At 40.5% G+C, this 21669-nt stretch overlaps 1 protein-coding gene across 2 annotated transcripts in view; it reads left to right on the forward strand.

Moving 5' to 3' along the window:
- FNDC3B (fibronectin type III domain containing 3B) overlaps positions 1–21669 on the forward strand; it is a 210522-nt gene that overhangs the window by 100371 nt on the left and 88482 nt on the right. For both annotated transcript variants that reach the window (XM_075031393.1, XM_075031394.1), the window contains exons 4-6: positions 2075–2151; positions 9854–10097; positions 11923–12219. In XM_075031393.1, the coding sequence (XP_074887494.1) occupies positions 2075–2151; positions 9854–10097; positions 11923–12219 (618 nt within the window). The remainder of the gene's footprint in view (positions 1–2074; positions 2152–9853; positions 10098–11922; positions 12220–21669) is intronic.

Here is a 21669-nt window from a genome sequence, read left to right on the forward strand (position 1 = left end):
GATAATCCAGTGTGGATTGAATCCCCCAAAAAGTGTCACTGTGTGTTTACCGGTATTGGCCATTACATATGGATATACTGTCCAACTTACTGTGGAGTGAAACTTGGCAGTGTATATAGACCAAAGCAGATTCAGAGACAAATAAAAAAACCCTATTCCTAAAAGAAATCTGCAGAGATTTTTTTGATAGGGAAAACACATTTACTCGAATAATATTTCTGTAAAGTTCCTTCTGAACCAATTGTCACTTCATATTTTTGATGGCTTTAAATAGAACCATTTAGGTGGCAACTTCCCCCCCTCCGTAACCACTTACTGCTCTTGCTGAGGTTTTTTTCCATTCACACTAAAACTGTTGACTATCTTGGGAGACCACTAATGTCGAAAAGGCTATAGAATAAGGGCAGGGAGGGGGGGGAACCTGTATGAACTGAATAAGAAGTAGTAATAATGACTATTTGGGATTTTTTTTTCTTATTAGGACTGTAGTATAGGTAAAGTTCCCTACATAGTTGAGTATAGGGAAGTATGAAAAGCAGCAGAACCACACACCTAAAATGACTTCTTTTAATTTCATTTAAACTTCAGAGTTTCCATGTGCTCAATACACTTGATAAATTACCATATTTCAAATTTGATTTGACTAGTAAAAACCGTATGTGCTGATTAGATTATAAATAACTGGATAGAGAAAGCGAAGCAAGATCAGAGAGAGAGATAAATAACTCGGATGGATTCCTGTGTGTAACTTGGATTTTGAGAGGCTGGCAAGTCCTGCTTATTGCACGATAAGCAGCCTGAGGAGTATAAAAATGTAGATGGGTAGGGAATGACTTTCTGATAATTTAATATGGACTGGTTTTGCTGATATCAGACAACAGACTGTGGCTCACTTTGTTGTTGGGGATTTCATTAGATTTGTCTAAACTTTGGGAGCAGTCGCTCCTAAAGGCCATTCCGTCCCCCCTGTGCCTGAAGTCCTTCATATGTTTTAGGGTTAGTTTCCTTACCTAGGACGTGATATGGTTTGGAGATGTTAGATGGCTTTTCCGTCGGAGAAGGTCATGAAGTTATCTTTTGTATTGTCAGTCAAAGCTAAAATTCAATTTGCAATAACAAGGAACAGAGTTCTCTCTGAGCTCTTCTCAAGAGTTTGACTATGACCATTTTCATAGCCCTTGGCAAATGGGCTAACTAACAGGTTAGTGTAAACATTTTAATATGTAATAAGGAAGTAATGAAATTAATTTTTGGAAGTAGTAAACTCTCATTGCAAACATCTGTCTGATTTTGGGGGGTTCATTTTGACTGCTCTGTGTGATCGTCCCGATTTTAATGGCTGAGTCAGAGTAATTGAGTGTACTATTTCCATTTTATCTAGATGCTTTCTTTTAGCTGTGAGGCTCTGTTTGCAAAAGTCGAATGGTTATGGCACTTGCTTTGTTATACTTGTACTCAGTGGCTCAAAATGGAACTTGCATGTTCAGGGCTGGATTTCTGAGTGGAAACCGTAAGCTTCTTGCTTGTATAACCACATTCCAAGGTTAGTCTGAATAGCTGAGATAATGAATTTGGTCTTTGTGCATTCTTAAATAGATAGATAGTTTTTCACATATGTGATTTTTTTTTATTTTTTTTTTTTTTTGCTACAATTGGACGCTTTCCTTGGGAGCTGCCTAATTCCAGCCTGCACAGTTTCTGCTTTGTTCTCTGCTCCCATGCCTTCGACAAGAATAACTTAACCAGATTTCAATATAGGAATTGTGGGCTGCTAAAGGACATATTGTGTTACTGCTTAATGCTGTATAAGTTGATCAGTGGGTAATATAAAGTCTGTGTTTTAGCTGTTTTATGATGAAAATATTATTTCAATGGAATATATGGTAAAGTCATTGAACAATGATCTTATTCTCAGAATGATGGCACAAGGCATTTTCCATATACCAGAAATTAGTGGAGCTGCTCATTTTGTTATTGCAGGCTTCAAAAATAAAGCTATTTTTAGACTTTTCTGAGCAATTGTGCAATTTTTTTGACTGAAATAACTAATATCTTATTTCTGTCTTTCTGTTAGGACCAGCAGAGGTTCCCATGATGTCACCCAATGGATCCATTCCCCCTATTCATGTGCCTCCCGGTTACATCTCACAGGTAACACTTCTTGAAGAATTAAAATGTATATAAAAGCAATAGCATGGGCCCATATAGAGAAGTCTACTTGATTGAAGTTTATTTAGAAATATTAATGAATTTTCATACTCCTCCTCTTTACTGACAGTATACACACGTTTGCACAAGTGAGCATGCATGTGCGTCTTCACACGCTGTTACGTATACCAGGGTTTTTTTTAACACTAGCAAAAGCTATGCATACAGATTGAGCCCATATGTGCAACTTCTCTCCCTTTGTGAGAGGGAGAGAAGCCCGTGTTGTTAGGTGATGCATTAAGTTCTAGTGTGACAGTCAGAAGGGGTAGGAGACTGGGGGAAGTGAGAGAAGGAGCCACTGTAGCTATAAAATATGCTCTTGATCCTCAGTATCTTCCCAGCAGACATCCTGCAGCGTATCAAAAACTGGGGGTTTTGGTTTGCTTTCAAGAATAGATGTGATTTAATTATCTATTTATGGAAAAAATGGAAAAAGTTTTTCACAAAGCTGTTAGGCTTTGGAACTCTTGAACAGCTACAGCTCTTCTGTGTAAATAACCACTTCAGATTACCAGATTGTTTGTGTTCCTTCCATCTTCTGCAAAGCTTAGACTCTTTCTGAAGTAGGAAAGAAAAAAAAGGAAAAAGGAAAAAAAAGAAAGGTTGATGGAAGGCAGAAAAGCTGTGAACAATACAGTAAATCCAATAATTTCACCACTTTCATTGAGACCTGGACTGGACTGAAAGCTTCATTAAAAGTATACAAAGTATTTCAGATATCCTTGATGAATAGCATAAGAACTTTTGATACATATGTTTTGGCATCTCGTTAAGCAGAAAATAGATGATGTCCTGGAATCCCGTCCCCTCCCCAGGAAACGTGAGCTTGTGTAATTCTGAAAAATTGTGGATGGCGTCATACTTAAATCCCACAAAATACTGCAATCACTCTGTGGTATTTTAACTTCTGAACAGAGTGAAAACACGCCTCAAGTGTGGGGACATTGTTAGCCAGCCTAGGAGAGAGAGAGGGCACGTGGGACAGCGGGGTGGTCCAGCTTCCTCCTGCTCCTCAAGCATCCCAAGGTGGGTGGTTGGGGTACACTTTGAGACAGCATTTGCAGTGCTGTTTAATACTCCTCATGCGCTCACCTAACTTAATAAACTGACCCACGTCATGCAGAGGCATTTTTTTAAGATTTAGTCTTCGTTGGAATAACTTTAACACCTTTTTATTATTAGAATGTTTATACCTCTCGGTCCCTGTACGGAGATAAATGGTTGGGTATAAATGAAACGCTTTCCAAACCAGAGTGATGAAAATCTTCCAGTTGTATCTCTCTCTGAACCCAGTTCCTCTCTAATGTTTTTTGTGGGGCACCATAATAATTCCACTGAAGAAGCCTTTAAGTAGTTTCTTAACAAAAAAACCCCACCCTCTTCTGAAGAAATTTTTCCAAGGAGCTGGAAATATGTTGTAAAGTTTTAGGAGAAAACTCTGTATTCGATGCTTTTCAGCAGCAGAACGTGCGTTCTGCTGCATGGCGAGCGAGCCTCTTGCCGTTCAGACTGCTTCATATTAAATAGTAGTTGAAAGTGTGTAGTAATCAAATTAGTTCTTACTGTAATAAATATCCCTGCCTTATTTGCTCTTGCTTTTGTCTGTTGCCTCATAGTTAAAAACTCTATTTTATGATAAACAATGAGAACACAACTTAAATTTAGAATGGCAAGGGAAAGGTCATAAAGCAAATTAATGCACTCTGAGATATGAATCAAAATACATCTGATTTTTGGTTTGATTTGTCCCCAAAGTGTACATCTAAGTGTCAGGCAGAAGGCAGATACCCCTGTGGAGAAGTAATGGTGCCTATTCAAAAAAGGCATGAAATCTTTTTTCCATTTCATTATGCCAAGCCTGTTGGAGCTGTAAGTATTAGCCTTAACTGTTACATTAGTTATCTAGTGATTGCAACCCTGGATTAAAATGATGCTTCGTTACCTCTTCGGTATCGTGAAAATGATCAGCAGAAAATTGGCAGGAGGTTGTGTGCCCTGCAAGATCAGCGCCACTGGAAGCAGCGGAAAAATAGTTAAGACTCTATTTCTAGATTTCAAGGACCATATTAGTAGTCGTGACTAGAAGTCAGATTTGTTGACGTTAAAGAGATGTTCCCAATGATGAGGCTTAGCCAGGGTGGGAAGAAATCCAGGAAAATAATAGAAGACAAATACACGCCACCAGTTCGGATCTTTCATGCTATGGTTTTGCTTTCAAAGAGCAGTTCAGTGCAGCCAGTTATTTTGCATTTCCTTTTCAGCAGACAAACCTCTGTGCACCTCTGGCAGATATGAACTATCAGATCAGAGTTCACATCTCTGCAATTCTTAGTTGTGTTAAGGGTTAGTTAAATATAAAAGAGAGAAAAAGTTCCTTGCTGTGCTCTCAGTGGATAATATTGCTACTGTAAAATTTAGTTGTGGAAGGTGGCATGGTAGAGAAATCTGTATTAAATGTGTGCGATGTCAACAAGTTTGGCTTCCACTGTTGCATGTTGAAGGAGCAGCTCCTACAACTTGTCAGGAGCCGGGCAGGAGCTGGTAATGCCCATTCCCGTTCCGAGCTGCAGACGGAGCTGCTTCCCTGCCGCAGGAGTCCTCCGCTGGGATGTCCGCTGGAGGCTTCTTGCCATCAGGGTCTGTGTCCTGATGCCTTCTCCTGGCTCCCGGAGCGTTCTAGCTCCTTGGTGTCAGCATAATCTGAAGATTAAAGATCATGATTTGGATGCTAAGCTATTAAATTTGGGGATGTTCTCATGGGTTGTTGTTTCTGCTTTTCACCGTGTGTGTTTGAAAGTGGGCAAGGAGGATTTGGGGTCTTCTAATGAGTAGAACTAGAAAAACTGAAATGCCAAAAAGCACAATTGTGAACTTGTTTGCTTAGGGCTATTGGCTGAGGGCTGCTCTTTCTGAAATCAATCTGGAGCAGTTCCACTGGAGTTTGAGGATTGCTCATGTGTAGTCGGACATGAAAATTTGGCATGAAACTCCACTTTTTACTTTATTTACAGAGTTGCTAATATGTGGTCTCTGCCACAGATATTTTAAGGCTAAAGGACTAATTTACTGGTTGGAGCATGAACTATGCATAGTGCTGATAAGACTCCTTTTGTCAGGAGGTAATGTTGGGGTCATGCAGTCTGAACTATGCAACTCAAGCCATGGTCCTGCAGTTTGATATACCTGCATCAAGTGCATAGCGTTTGACAGAACTAAAGCATAAAGGAAGAGGAAAGTCTTTAAATGATATTGTAAGTGGTAGAAAATCCATCACATCTGCCAGAACCAGGATTTTGGTCTTGGGTACATCCTCTGCCCTGAGAGAGATGTTCTCCTCCAGAACCGTGTTTGGCTAGTTAGCCACCGTGTTTGGCTTTTAGCCACCAACTCTTTGGTTTTGTATGGCTTACTGCTCATAGAGCTTCTCTGTGTGTTTTGCAGACTGCAATCACTCGAGTCATCCTTTAACAGGATGATCCTCCCTAACGCTCTGAACACAAGGAAGGTTGTGCAGCTCTCCTACTCATGTGGAGCAAGCCATAAAGCGATGATCCTTTTAAGTTCATGAGCATTGCTCCTGAAGATCTGTATCATTCTAGATTTAAAATACCCCAACATTCTTGCCAGCGTTATAGATGTTCATCTGTCTATTTTCCAGGTTCAAGGTACAGATTTAATACCAGTGTTTGTACGTGATAGATGGCAAAGATAGCGATGCAGACTTGCCAGGGCTGGCATGAACTATGAATAAATGAAATGTTGACATCCAAGTTCCTGGTGGATGAGCTCATTCTGCACTGTTTTCTGATACAGATTGATTTATGAATGAAGTTTCAAATTAGTTTATTAACTTCCCGAAGTATTGGTTGTGGTCCACCCAGTGGCCATGCTCCAGATGTCCTTGCTGAATCTAGCACGCTAAGTCTAAGTGGAAGAGAATTATTTTTCTTTTTTGAAAGCAAGTGGAAATTAATTGCATATTACCATACTATACCCATTCAGTAAACATGTTACAGAATGAGAGTGATTGTATTCCTTTAACTGGAACTCACAAAATACATATACAGTTTACCTATGCAAAATTAACGCGCCTGTCTTTTTCCTGGGGGTGTAGTATTAAATTTCAGTGGAGTAAAATGAGAGAACATGGAGTAGTGATGTACTTTAAATATGCGAATTATCTCTAGTTAGACCGAGTTTTCATTGCTACAGCTATATCTTTAATGTAAAACAAATAACATTTAAAATAGTATTCTCAAAATGTGACAACTGATGGGGGAGGCAATTTTATTGTGTATGAGTAATGTTCACCCAGATTCTCCTGAAAGATCATCTACCTCCCTCAGCAATTAAGCTCCTTAAAATATGGGAAAAAACCCACACAGAACTATGCTATAATGATATTGTTATTGAGGTGGCATGCCAATTGCACTAGCAAGCAAAAAAATAACAGCAAAAGACAATTTACCTAGTAACTGTTTGAAAAACACAAAATAATGAAAGTTTAGCTCTAGGTGCCAAATGACCAGAGGTATTTGTTTTCTTTAAATATAAACTGCTAAAATTAGTAATAGCAATTACTTTTAATATTCCAGTTGCATCTAGAGCCCTCAACAGGGATTAGGATTTCATTGCTTCTTGGCACTGAAGTGGAGACCGTTTAGTAGACAGCGTGTTTCCTGATGAATTTATGATCTTCGTGACAAACGCGTTTAAGCAGACGAAAAAATTGCAAATTTCTTCTTTAAATAGCAAAGTTTAACCTCTCTGCTAAGTTACGTTATTTACATTAATGGATCGAAACTAATTTGGTCTGTCTTTGATGAACTGAGAGAGCGTTGTCTCCCAGAATGGCGCTCCTACAGTCTACCCAGTGGAGATGTTATCTACAGTCTTAACCCATGCTGTTGTTATAGCTATCTAATGCATATAATACATTGGATTACCAATTTTATGATCTGTTAATGACAGAATATCATATTGAAAGATTGTATGTGCAGCTTCAGAAATTTACATATATATCTATAATTCCTAGTTTAGGGAGAAAATGCCCTGTAGGATAGGGAAATAAAGTTGGGGTTTTTTGCAAGGTCCCCTGTGTTTCTGCGTTCATTTGGAACATGGGCACATGAAGTAACAAGAATACTGTCAGCATTCATGGCCTGGGAGGAAACAAACAAAAGATATTAGTCTCCTAGCTTTTTGATGAACGTCATTTGGAAGGCTGGCTCATCCTTTGAGTTGGACTAGATGATCACTGTAGGTCCCTTCCAACAGAAATATTCTATTCTATCGCCTCATCTCTGGCTTTTCTCTCACTACTGCTGATATTTTATAGTTTCATCTAGCAGGATAATTTCATCAGAAAGGTCTTTCACAGGACTCTGAGCTTTCCTGCCTGCTCTCCAGAAGATAGTTCAGGAAGAGGAATCCTAATGTTTTTAAATATGGTTTACATTATGTGCTGCTACAGAGTACAAGCTTTCTGTCTAAATCTGTTCCTTAACATACTCATCTTTCACTAGAGCACAGAATACACATGTAGTCTGGTCTAGATGCCCAGATAAGAGCTGGTACCCACCTGGAAGACTGAGGTTGTCTTTGAGGCTTTGGACTAGTTAAAGCCATGATGAAAACTTTTCATATCAGGATGTAAGAACTTGCTATCTCAATTAAATTAGAGCATGATCCAAGTCTAAAAGTCCAGCATTTGTGTGTACAGTCCTAAATATGTAGCTCTGTTTTTCACATTTGGGCTAAATGGAACAGGATTTTTCTCTTCTCCAGGTTTCGGAATGCAGGTTTGAGACCTGGGCCCAGGATAAGAGATGCTGTGGAGGTTGAGTAGAACTAGTAGCAGAGATGGGAGGCCTGAAAATGCAGCGGTTACAATGATGTGATAGTCTAAATCTCTGAGGTTCAGCTGTCTTTTGAGGACTCTGTAAAGTCTTTGCAATTTAAAGCTAGCAGATGACAAATTGCTAGCTGAAGCTGTAAATTTAGAGGTTAGGATCAAGTATGCTAAGCTAAACGATTCCCGTTCTGGTTACTCAGCATAGCAAGCAATACATTTTTTTTTAATAAAAAATACCAATTACAAGTGAATGAATTAACCTCCTATAGAAAATTTTCTTCTGTAGGAGGCCAGCCAATCCACAGAAATTGTCCGCGTCCATGGTCACAGCCCATAGCGAACAGGTGTAAATTCATATAACCTTAGGACACACATGGCCTAAGGAAGGAATTGGGTCAGCTAATACTAGTTAAATTTTACCCTGTTACGGTAATTTGCTCAGCTGATGCCTGAGGCATGGATGTGTTTGCTGGAGCGTTACCGCTCCCAGCTGTGGGCATGGCCTCTTAGACAGGGCTTGTCCTTCTGCAGCAGAAACAACCGTATGCCCGTGCCATTGCTTCACGTCAGGGTATATCACCATAAACCAGTTTTTCTTTGTGGTTTAGCCTAAGACGCCGTGATGTGACGAGAGTCGCTGGAGCGTGGGGATCCGTAGCAGGGTCTGTTCTGCTGGTGCTGCTATGGAGGGTAGATAATTCCAGCTAATGGTGGTGGTAATCAGCTGAGAGTGGCAGCATCTTACAGCAGGTGCCCTTGATGCACATTCACTTATCTCACACAACACACTCATCACATATATTATTCCACCTGTATGTCATCAGTCAGTTTAGAAAATATAAGGTTTTTAACAGCCTGTTTGTTGTATGAAACTAAATTATGCTTCCTTCACGCTCTTCTACCTTATGCACGTCAACGTAGGGAATCAAAGGGATAGTAATTGTTCTTATGTGGTTATATTTTTAAGTTCCAGAAATGGCAGAAGTTTTTTGAATAAGCCTCAAGAAAAGCTTGGCTCCTAAGTCTGGACTGAAATTTGGCTGGTTGACTGTTCTCCAGAAATATAGCTCTGGAAAAATTATAAGCTGAAAAACTTTTTTCAGCCTAAGCACATTTCCACCTTCCTACATCTGTTTTTACATGCTTTGACTATGGCATGTGGGGGCCAAGTTATGCATATTCCAGAGTTGATTTGCACAGATGTATAGACCAGCTCTGTAGCAGAAAAAACCTTTTGCCCTATGATTTGTCTTGCACAGATACCTGTCGTGAACAGAGCAATTCTTTTGAAAACGCGTGTCAACACAACGGGTTCCTGCGGAGTACGTGTCTCTGGGCAGACACGCAGCTTCTCTGCAGTAGCAGTGCCAGCTGATTTCCAGGCATTGCTAAGTCCGTACTCACTCAGAGCGCTGTCAAAACCAGCGGTAGAAATTTTATGGGCAGAATGTAAGGTTGGTCCCAATGAGTACTCTTATTTTGGTGCTTTGTGTTCCTTTTTCAATTGTTTTACGCTCTAAATACAGGTTATTTATTTTGTCTCCTGCCCACATAGTTATCACTAGCAGCAGTAATCTCCCAGTGATTAGTGTGGCTATCTGAGTCTCCAAGAAAAGCCACAGCACCACTATGATTACTTCTGCTGATATTAATTTTAGAAATGTGTTTATGAATAAACCTAACGACCAACCATTTCCTAATGGGAGACCAAACTGTAAACAGCTCTGTGTTTAAAAATATGTTTGGTTCAGATGCTGCATAACGTGCTCATTTCCCTGCCTTCCCTTCCAGGTGATAGAAGACAACACCGGCGTTCGGAGGGTGGTGGTTACCCCCCAGTCTCCGGAGTGTTACCCTCCTAGCTATCCTTCGGCCATCTCTCCAACCCATCACTTACCTCCATACCTGACGCACCATCCCCATTTTATTCACAACTCTCATACAGCTTTTTATCCTCCCGTCACTGGACCTGGGGACATACCACCGCAGTTTTTCCCACAGCATCATCTTCCCCCAACAATATATGGAGAACAAGGTGAGCTGGAAGGAAGGTGCTGGTGTTTCACACCTATGTTCTGCAAATTTTAAGGGCTAGCGAAACCAAGAGTAGAAGTGAATTGGAGAACTTGCGGAGTGGCTTTGTCTGCATGGATGGAGCCGCCTCCTTTAACATCCAGAGGAAGGCAGGGGTGTAGCTATCCGGAGTGCAGCGACACAGGGCAATCCTACGTTGCAACACCAGGTTGCAGAAACAAAACCAATTTTAACTTAATTTGTAAATACAGTGGGGAAAAAATATCTCATCCCGTGCTCCAAACTAGGGACGTGACTCATGCCGGTTGCTCTTGCTGCGTCACGATGCAGCATTGTACAGAAAACCAAGAGACAAAATGTGTCAGTTCTAGCTTGGGAATGAGGATGGATACGGAGGGCTGGGTCTGAGCACGGCTTGCCGCGGTCATTTCCAGTGGGAAAAGCCAAATACCGTTTCCTGCTGGCCGTAATGTGCTTTCTGCCCCCCAGCCATGGTTTTCCAAGAAATAACAGGCATTTTCTGTTTGTTATTCCAGTTGAGACTGTGCAGTAAGTCACTGAAAAGCATTGTCCGATACCAAAGGGTAGCATGGCAACCCTAATCAGGCCATGAGTAAATAATTGCAAGAAAAGGAGTGAAAGGGGCATATTTCTGTCTGAACTATGCACTGTTGTCTCTCTGCCACCCTGGAGATAAGTATTTGTGTAATCTGAAAGAGAGCATTAACCAAAAAAGTAATCCGCAAAGCTACTTGAGATGTTTAACGTGGAAATCAGTTCAGGATTTGTGGTTTTACATTACTGCTGAACTACCTGGACTTCAGACCCTTTCTAAAGAATATGTTTAAGCCGTATCATCAGAAGTGAGGTTTTGCTGGAATGGCAAGAAAGAGGCAGAAAGAGAGAGAGGGGGTTGTCTAGTGATGCTATCTCTGGAAGTTTTTGTTGACCAATTGACCTCACTTTCTGGTGAGGAATGGACCCTTACAGCTGACATTTAACTTTGTTATACTGGGAGGGAGGAAGTGGGAAGCTCAGGAAACCAGTGGGATGGTGTAGCCAACCAGATAGATAGGGGAGGGACTTTTCCCTTGAAAAGGGAACAGGACAGTTTGTCAGATTGCTTGACAAAGTCTTGGGTGCGAACATGGGAGTGTGCAAAGTGACCACAGAGCTGCAGTCATTCTTGGAGGAGGGGGAGTGGGGACTGTATTTAATGAAGTGTATCTGAAGGGTACATATGATAGTTATGATATTTCTCAAGCGTTTTTTAGATAGTTTTACTTACCCAAAGCTTCCACTTCATGCTGCATTTCTCTCCTTCGGCAGGCACAGTTGACACAATTGTAAAGTCTATTTATACTGGGAAATTAAATTGCATGTAATCAACGATGGCAGCTTGAAACCAGGGCATCTTGGCTTATTCTGTCCAGTCAGGCCCTGGGGAAGAAACTGCTGAATTGCTGTGAACTTATGAAGGCTTTTTCCTAAATATCAGTCTCCCTGGATTTTTGCTTGAAATCTGTGTCCCCAAAACACAAAGACTGAAAAGGAGGGGAAAAACTGTCACCCTAATTGCTGTATTTTTACACACTCTTCCAAAGAGTTATGAAATCCTATCAGCAAAGGAGCATGCTTAATACCAAAAAACCCATTGGTCCTGCAGAACAGCTTTCTTTAGGAAAAAAAAATTGGTTTGTTGTAAAAATCTATCTCTAGGGAAATCTGGAGTCGTTGCATTTGGAGATGGTCAGGAATTTGGCTTTCTGAAAAAAGTCATTGATTTTGTTGTTCTCGGTTCATGTGGCTGAATTCTTTCGTTTCAGAGATCATACCACTATATGGGATGTCCAGCTATATTACCAGGGAAGATCAGTACACCAAACCACAGCACAAAAAACTCAAAGACAGGCAGATCGATCGCCAAAACCGTCTGAATAGTCCTCCTTCATCCATCTACAAAAGCCATATAGGCAGCTGCACAACTGTATATAATGGTTATGCAAAGAGCCACAATGGAGCAAGCAGCGGAGGCGGCAGCGGCAGCGGGGGGGCTCCAGCAGTAAAGAAACCGGAGCGCAGAGCAAGAAGCAGCCCAAAGTCAAATGAACAAGACCCACATGGTAAAGACAGTTTTATTTATTTTTAATTCCTTTTTATTGCACCTTTCCGGCTTATGACCGCCTGTATATGGATCTAGTAACTATGCCAAAAAACACTACCACCCACACATAAAGACAGTGTTAATACAGTGTGAACTTAAATATAAATGTTGAGCTTGCTATACTGTATTTGTTTTGTAAGATGAAGCGGTTGCCTCCCCATCTTTCATGACTACTCCCTCGTAGATGCAGCATCATTCTCTTTTTATCTGTTGGAAACAGAAATGCATTTTATGGGCAAGTTCTTTGTTTTATTTTGCTTTTTGTACAGATGTCTTGGCACTTCACAAAAGTCCTTATGGACAATTGAGCTATAACCAAAACCTGACTACTAGGTACCACTACTTTGCATCTCCTAGGTAAATGTAGTAAACCTCTTAGAAAGTTTAGAGATGATTGCCGAAAAAACAAGTTTGTTTGTGTGGAAGTTCAGTGGAAGTATGATTAGCTGCAACAGAAGAAATTTGAGAAGAAATTGCTTAATCTTAGCCATTGGAATTAGTGGTCAAATAAATCTGGCTACTTTTGAAATCATTTTCTTCAACATTTTCAGAGACTTATCACTGAAAAAATCGAAACTTTACAATAAAACTTCAGGTTATTCATCTAATCAAATCTCATTTATCACAAGCCATTCTGCACATAGCTAGTTCTACCTAAATTTAGCTCAGTAACTTGTTATAATCCATTATACCTTTCAGCCTTTCTCTCTGCCTGTCTCTTTGCTGACTGCTACAACTGCAGCTGGCTGAACAAAGTTTTATGTAGTAAGCATGCTTATACCTGGCACGTCTAGGATATTTATAAAGTGGCGCACTTTGAAATCTCTTGTGTGAATTTATGCATACAACATAGGTTTTCCATTATCTGTATATTGTGTATATTTATTTGGCTGTGTACTTCTACTTGTGAGACATAACTGAAATAAATACTCATGAAAAGTAACTTAATTGATAGGCGAAGGGGGAAAAAAATGTTGCTGGCATGGTAAGGAATGAGGATTTGCAGCCGTGCTTTGGGGTCTTTAGAATTAGCGAGGAGCTGTATTTGGGAATGCTTTAATGCAAGAAAATGAATCACTGCATAGACTTCCTGATTATTTCTTCTCAGTAAGCTTGTACGACCTTTAATATTCTTATTTATGTTTAGCTATTTATTTTTTGTTTACTCTAGTCTGTGGTGGAATACATGAGGTGTTTGGTAGCACCTGCATGAAAGACCTGGAATAAAGTATAGCCTTAACAGCTACACTGCACGATATAGCTTCAGTGGGTACTGAGTCAGCCTTGATGATCACTTCTAAAATAATTTAGATTTCATGTAAAACCATCTAGTTTCAGGGTTTCCTGCAACCCTGATTTTTTTTCTCTTGGAGTAGTCTTCTGTGCTCCAGCTGAAGAGCGTGAGGGCTCTTAAAATGCCAAGAAAATCAGTGAAGTCAGGGCTGTGGCATGTCCAGTCTGTCAGCCGGAGAGCGCCTTAAAACTGGGAACAGCAAATGATGAAGTCTTCCCCCAAACTAAAAAAGACCATGACAGCAGACGATGCAAATAAGTATCAGCTGTCCCACCCTCCTGATAAATCCAACTCACTGGTGTTTTAAAATTAGGTTCTGCATCTGTGCCTGGAGATGGCAGCCCAGGAGTCACTGTTGGACTGCTTTACAGCAAAGTCTGTGGCCAAAGCAGGAATAGGAGAAATATTTTATATTAAAAGGGAAAAAAAAAAAAGAAAAAGATACATGTGGACTCCAGAGTGAGCTTTTTCACATCAAAGTCTATTGCTATAGTCATGCATGTATACCTGTACGCAGATTTCTGCAGCAAGGTTGTCACAGAGGTTTAGTAATGGTTCTTGCCAAACAGCGCCCTAAAATACGTTCCTACTTGATATTTATAAGCTTCTAATCATATCTGCTGATTTATATTTGCTTTCTCTGTTTCTTCTTGAACTATTTGGGGTTTTATTGATTGATACCTGACTAACATAGCCATACAGGTAATTGGGATGAGAGTTAAAAGCAGTCTGGGAACAGGTGATAATTTTGATTTATGCTGCTAAGTTGGCAGTGTGTTTAGAATAGCCAAGAAAAGCAATGCGTCAGAAGCAATAAGCAGCAAAGCCATTTAAACTTACACATTTTGTGGATGTGTATCAGTTCAAGCCTGCTAATAGTTAAAAATTTGATGGTGCTGTGTGGCTGCTTCCAAAATTGCAGAATAGCCTGGAAAAGCTATTATATATTATGTATGTGTGTGTGTATAAAAAAGTATGTAGATAATAAGAGTCTTTATTTAGAAAGCCACTTAGCCAAAAAACTCTGAAGAGGCAAGCAGGAATGTATGAGTTCAGAGTAAAACTTAGAGTAAGGTGAAGGGGAACTGGAGCTGATGGGTTCATTTGCGTGAATTTCTTAGTTGAGATTGTGATGTACGACATAGCGCTTGCTTTCCTCAGGGACCGCGCTTTTTGGGAGCAAAGCCTCGGAAGCTGCCTCGGGGCTGGGAGCGTGGCGAGGAGCTCGCCCAGCGCTGGGTGCGTGCCGGCAGTCCCGATGCTTTGAAGGGCGATTGGAGCGCCCGTTTTAATCCGTGGAGGAGTACGATCTGCGTGGTGGCGTCTGTGATGGGGAAGATAGGCGTTTCTATTCTTGATCTTCTACCCCGTGTTTAAGGAAATGCTTGTCCTGCTCCTTTTTTCTCGGTAGTAATTCCTTCGAGGGTTGTGTTGCTCCTTGCTGAGTACCTCCAAGCAATCTCTGCTACATCTGCACCGAGGTTGTTATAGAGCACTGTAAGAATAGTATTGAAGAAAATGTTCAGTGTACAATGCAAGGACAAGTCTACTTTTTTCCCTGAAAATGTACAACATAAGTCACAGGACATGAGATATTTAGGTTAACAACGTACTTTTCCATCAAAACATACACTTATTGCATCTATTATGCCCTGAGTAAGCGCTCAAGGGAAATTCTGCCATGTGTCGATACCTTACTGCTTCTTTCCAATTTTAAAAGAACCAGGGGTTTTCCAAAAAGCTGATTCAGCACTAGTAGAAGAAATGGGGTGATAGCATCATCAATAGTACAAAAATAAAATAAGTAAATGACTCTGGAGTACTTTTGGTTCAGTCACCTCTTCAATTGTGGATCGAGCATGTGCTCCTCTGTGCCACTCTGTGCTCTATACAGCGTGATGGTACATTAAAAATACACTGGTGCTTCTGTTATGCACCCTTATGCCAGGCTGGCCCTTTAACATAGCATCAGGACCTCTTTTTAGTAGGGAAATAACAGTTTCAGATTGGGGATATAAATACAGTTCCTCTGGCCTTTTCCATCGACAGCAGCATGTCTTTATGTCGGGAGGTGCACTTGTAAATAAAGATTTCTAGTTATGCTGTGTGCTGGAAATATGCTTTTTTAAGGCAAAAAAAGGAAACTGATGGCTTATAATTGAGAGAAAAGTTAGCAACTATCCTGAGTGTTTGTTGTAGTAGGATGGATGGTGTCTTGTACAGGCAGAAGATTTGGAAGTATGATGTAGGGATTCTGATTTAAAATCCATACTGTAGCTTTTTTGCAGAGCTGTTTTAAAAACTGAATGGGAGAGGAGGGAGCAAGGTTAGGGGTTTTTTTTTAGTAGTTTTTTGTTTTGTTGTGGGTTTTTTGTTTTTTTTTTTTTGTTTTTTTTTTTTTATAAAGAAGCCTTGCCATGTAAAAGGAGCTTTAAGCGGAAATCCTGTCCCATTCATGCTGTCCTTTATGAATTTCAGTCTGAGTCACTTCCTTCTCATGCACTCAGTGGTTCACTTCTTGGTCATGTCGTGATCTGGTAGTTTGAGAAGTTTTGTGTGTGGCTGCAAGTACTATGGGAACATAAGCAGTTTTGAGCATTCTTACAATGCTTTTGCCTATTTGCTAATAAAACATCTTTTTTTCCTTCAAATCAGATAAAATTTTTATTTTTTTTTTAATCCTCATTGAAGTTTGAAGAACCTAAGATAGCCAAAACTAAACCACTTCAAATATGTAAAAGTAGAAAGCAGGAGATGGATTGTTATGTGCATCCTGTCCAGGAGCTGGGTGGGTGCTGGGAACTGGGTGCCAGAATAAACAGACCTAGCCTGGGCTGGGAGGGAGCTCCGGGGGGGTCGCATGCACCTTTTATATAAGTGTTCCTTAAAGAATATTTTTTTTTGGTGGGGATTTGAGAAGCTTTGGCCCTACTGGGTCAGAGCAGGGGCCCATCTAGCCCAGTGGTCTGTCTTCAGCAGTGACGATGGAGATGCTGCTGGGGGAGAGCCTGCCAGCCCAGCCCTGTCCTGGGTACCAGTCCCTGCTCCTCCACCAGCATCCAGACCTGCCGGGCACAATAGAAGGTTTAGTTCTGCCTAGTCCTTTGGGTACCCACTTGTCGACTTGTTGTCTGTGAACTTGTCTAACTTTTTTTTTCAAAAGCAAACTTGCTTTTCAGCTGCCCAAAGTGAGGAACGCTGACTTGGTGTCCAGTTTACTTTGCTGAGCAGCAGGTTTCTGGCAGGTAGCATTGGCGTGCTTTACATATGGAGAAGGGAGAAAAAAAGATGAGAATGATTAATAGTTCAAAGCGTTGGTGTAGACTACAGATAGATCGTAAACTTTTGTAGTTCCGTTGTTGTATGCGTACAACCAGCTTAAAACCTCAAAGATGTTGCTTTCCTGTCGTTGAGGTTTTGCGAATCTGATTTTGTGCGCTCAAGCAGCCTTTAGGTACTCCCAAAGGTGAAAACCATTGCTTCATATTCCTGCCTGCGTTGCTGCTGGACATTTCTCAGGAGATGTGGCTAGCGCTATGTGCTCATTTCTTTGAGGCGAATGTGTCAGGAACACATGGAAAATGGGCTTAGCAAGAGAACTTTCTAACTACGGTGGGTTTATTTTGAAAATACTTTAAAAGTACTGAACTCAGCAAGCCAGAAGTTCTGAGATGAAGAAGTAAATTTGACTGGTATGGCTAGCCTGGGCTGATGCTAGCAAGAACTAGTACCAGCAAGTATCCCCAAGCTGTGTGGGATATGCTCTGCAAGCTGCTAGTACATGATGCGGAATGGGTGACGACTTACGAAAAACCAGAGCTGCTGCTTTCTTGATACAATCCTATCCTGTTCTCTCTCTCTTCCTTATAACATTTAAATATATTTAGGAAATTTTTTTCTATTTTTGTTTTTTAATTGTATTAAGTTTTTTTGGTTTTTTTTTAATCCAGAGCCTGTGAATTAAAGGGAAATTGAGGGAGCTGTGATTCAATGCAGACAGGAACCAGGCGAAGTTCCTCTACTTACTCATTCTAGATCCTGTCAATTCTTTTCTATTTTGGTCCTGAATCTGTTTTGCAAGCTTATTGGGCTGTATATGTATCTGTACCTATATGTCCTATAGATTTAAAAGCTTAGAGGAGTAGTTTCGTCACTTTTGGTCCGTGTAAGTACAGAGCCTGAGAAACAGTATAGCAATATACATAATTTTCATGTTCTTTTAGCCAGGAACTGATTTTTGAAATATACCAATAAAGACCTTTGTTATACCAATGTAGAAATGTTCTGCAGAAAAAAATTGTCAGAAATGGTTCTTCCGCTGACAGACAAAATACCCCTATATAAGTGCAGCTTCCCTGGTTTTCCTAAATGTATTTGTTTCTATAAAATAAGGACATTTAACAAGATTGTTTCCTGGAGACAGCTCGTCAAAACTGACACAGTGATTTTATTAGTAATATGGAAAAAAACACTCTGAAGACTAAAATACCTCTGTCAGGCTATGTGAATTTTAGTAATATACCAAGTAATGAAATGTGAAACATAATATTTACTGGAAACAGAGACGTGTTGAATCTTGCGAGTATAGATCAGCATCACATATGAAATCTGAATAGTATTACTGTTCCTACTGCATTTTTTTAATTGTTTCAGCAAATAATACTACTTGGCTGAATTGTTTAGACTTATATATCTAATTAGAAATATATATTGCATGTTGTGCGCTTGCTGTTTTTCTTTAAGTTTTAATAAGTGAGAGGAAATAGGGTGCATTAATTAGGGCACTAGTCTGAACTTGAGAAACCACAGTTAATTTGTGACACCGGGGAATTTCCAGTGTGATATCCTTGTGCCTCGACCTTATCTCTCACATCATGACCGAGCTTGTGGGTTTGTTTGCTTCTATTTGGAAATATGCCGACTTCTTAAACATTCTTTATCTTTTGTATTTTCTCTAAAATAATAGGCTGTGAAATTGTTCATCCAGGCAGAAAACAAAATGGTTATGACTTTCAGATGCTTCTGATGTTAACATGCTGAGAGTACACCTTTGTGTACCAGAGTCAACTCCATTAGCTGGGCCACACGGATTCTTTAACAAAGAATATTTTACTTAAGAGTCACAGAAAGTAACCACTTCAGCGAGCTCTATATAGGCTGATGAATATATTAGAAACATACTGACGTTATGTAGGGTTCAGGCAAAGCACATTCCCAAGTTCATGTCTATTTGTATACATGCAAGAATTTATCCAGATCAGGCTTAATTGATGACTTTTTTTCAGCAAAAAGAATTGCTGAAATGTTTATCCAGAATCACCAAGAAAGACACTGTGTTGAGGGAGAGAAACAAATGTCCGTTACCTCTACTGTCTCCAAACTTGACTTGCATCATGGGGCTTTGAAGGAGAAAGGTAAAAGCTAAATATCACAAGAAGACCGGTGGTACTGAAAAGCAAGTCCGTGCCCAGTGCTGACGTTCTCCCTCCCTCGGCCGTTGCTTTGCCCAGCCCCAAACCCAGCAGTGTTCTGCTTTTAGCTGCCTGTGGCTAGGTCCTTCTAGTGCATCTCAACCAAGTCTTTCCCAGAAGTCCACCGCGTGCAAAATCATTTCCAGGAATTTACAAGCCTAGAAAGCTTGTCTGCATGTGAAATGTTGGGGGCAAGGAGGTTTTTTCTTGCTGTACCTGTAGTGCAGGAACAAAACCAGAGTTTATGGGAAGCCTAAATGCCATGGCAGTCCAACCTTCTTTCACACTACATTGCTTCGTTTTGGCAGAAGGCTGTTTTTTGCTTCGTTAGCACAGAGTCCTGCAAACTGAGGGGGAGCTGGGGCAGGGAGAGAGGAGATATGCACGCTATTTTTATGCACTTATCTTGAAAGACTAAAGAACCAGCTTCGTAACTTAGGCACCAGAAGTTGTTGATAAGAGGTTCTCTTCATCAACTAAGTGGGAGCATCGCCTCTCAATTTAATGGCACAATATTCTCCCATTTCAATGTCAGCTACTTTTAAAGGTGAACATAAACATGTCAGACTTGGTGTCATCCAGACTTTTTGTAACTGGAAATGCAAACAAAACATGGGGGTAGCTGTGGTACCTGTGATCCAGTACGGTTATAAGCTGCTCTGGGAATTGACCTCTTGGGCATCCACAGCTCTGAGGCAAAAATGGGGCAGAAGGGGTGACCACAATTCTGGTTACATTTTTCAGTCTCATCACAGAAGCTCGGACAAAATAAACCTCAGTCGAAGCTCCCTCATCTTCCCAAGTGTGCTAGCCTGCTAGAAACACGGCTCCAAGTCCACCCAGCAAAGTGTAGGGCATTTCTAGTAAAAAGTGGGAAGATCTGGATCCAGGGCTCCCACTTGACCTTAATGGTGACTTAAAAACGCTTTTGACAGTGCTTGGAGTTTTTTCCGCCAGGCTGTTTTTCACAATCCTGATCAGCCCCTGGGGGGGTGTACTGGATAAGCTATCGCTCCCGGATTTATCAGAAAGTCAGTGCTGAGTGACGTAAGGCACAACCTCTTCCCCCAGAGGATCTTCATATTATCTCGAGAATTTGCAGCTTCTGCTGCAACTGACAGTCAAATCCAGAAGACTGAAATCTGAGTCTTTTTCCTAGGAGTTTGCGTAATTTATAGATATCCAACCGACAGAAAAAAAACCATACCAAGTACATTTTCATCCTGCTTAAATGCTCAGTGGTTAAATCCCCGGGCTGGGGAGAAGAGTTACACAAAGGTCTCAGAGCTTCAGAGTAAGATAAACAGTGTATTTTCACTAGTTAAGAGGAGATAACGTGGACCACCGACAAAGGAAGGGAATGGTGTTTCCCTTATTTGGCGATATCTGGGACATTGAGCCAGAAGGGAGAGGGTATTTATAGGGGAGAGGTAGAACACTTCCTCCCTCCGGAGTATAAAAAATAAAACACCTTTAAGTCTAATAATTTAATGAACAACTCTTATTTGTATACCCAGATGTTCTGAACAATGTTCGTCTGTATATTCATCTGGATTTGCAAAGGCGGTGAAATGAAATTTCATGTCCCACTGAAGTTAATGGGATTTGTTTACCTAACTCTCTTAGGCTGTGCTTCAAAACCCGTCAGTTAGTTTTCCTTTTCTGAGGAAGGGCGGAATTTGATTTCAAAAGTTTTTGTGACCTTCAGTATATTTTCTTTTGGGGGTGGACAGGGCTCCTTTATTTTTAGAAATGCAGGATGATACTTTGAGTATTGCAATTAACAGAAGGGATAGACAGTGTTCTAAAATGAAGCAGCCATTTCAGTCTGCGCCGAGGTTTATTATAAAAGATTTTGTCCTGAAGCTTGAATTTGTTTTTTGTTTGGCTTTTTTCGGTAAGGAGCTGTGCTTAGAAGCAGCTGCTTTGATTTACTGTGATTCATGTGACTTTTGCCTGAATTTCATCTCGGCAATGAAATCCAGATCAAGTTGAAATTCCTGTAGCTTTGTTGAAGCCTTCCTAGCGAGCTGTAATCAGGTGGATATTTCTGTGAAATATTTTCAATGTTTGGAAAGATTCTGAGTGGTGAAACTGGTTGTGCAAATGTCCAAGATTGTATTTTGCCCTCGTCCTGTACAGGACTCTTAATTGCACAGGCAGTTTTTCCAGCTCACTAGTAGTTAACTGGTACAGACATAGATCAGGTTTTTTTAAACGTTCTTGAGTACACTCTTCACATCACAGGCATGGGAGGGCACTGATAACATCACATCAGCATTTTTTTACTTTTGCATTGTAGGAATTTAGCACCTGATCTCTATTAAATGTTCTATTTAATGTAATTCTAGCTCACATAGTCATAGTTCATCATTCAGACTTGACTGCAAAACTATTTAGGCTGGGATTAGTCCGGTAAATTGATGGTCATCTGTCACAAGGAAGATAACTTCTGTTCTGTTGTCAGTCTATAGGAGTTTGGGTTGATTTAAAGAGGGGAGTGGGAGCTCGCTGTCTTCCCCATCTCTGAGCTGTAGTGCCTGGGCTGAGTGGAAAGAAAAAAATGTTTGTTCTTTTCCTGGATTACTGCAATCTCCTCCACCACTCATTGCGTTCTGATTATCTCACTGTTTTCATCTGGAAA

The sequence above is a fragment of the Buteo buteo genome, chromosome 7 (assembly GCF_964188355.1).
Source record: "Buteo buteo chromosome 7, bButBut1.hap1.1, whole genome shotgun sequence".
NCBI classification, from domain to species: Eukaryota; Metazoa; Chordata; class Aves; order Accipitriformes; family Accipitridae; genus Buteo; species Buteo buteo.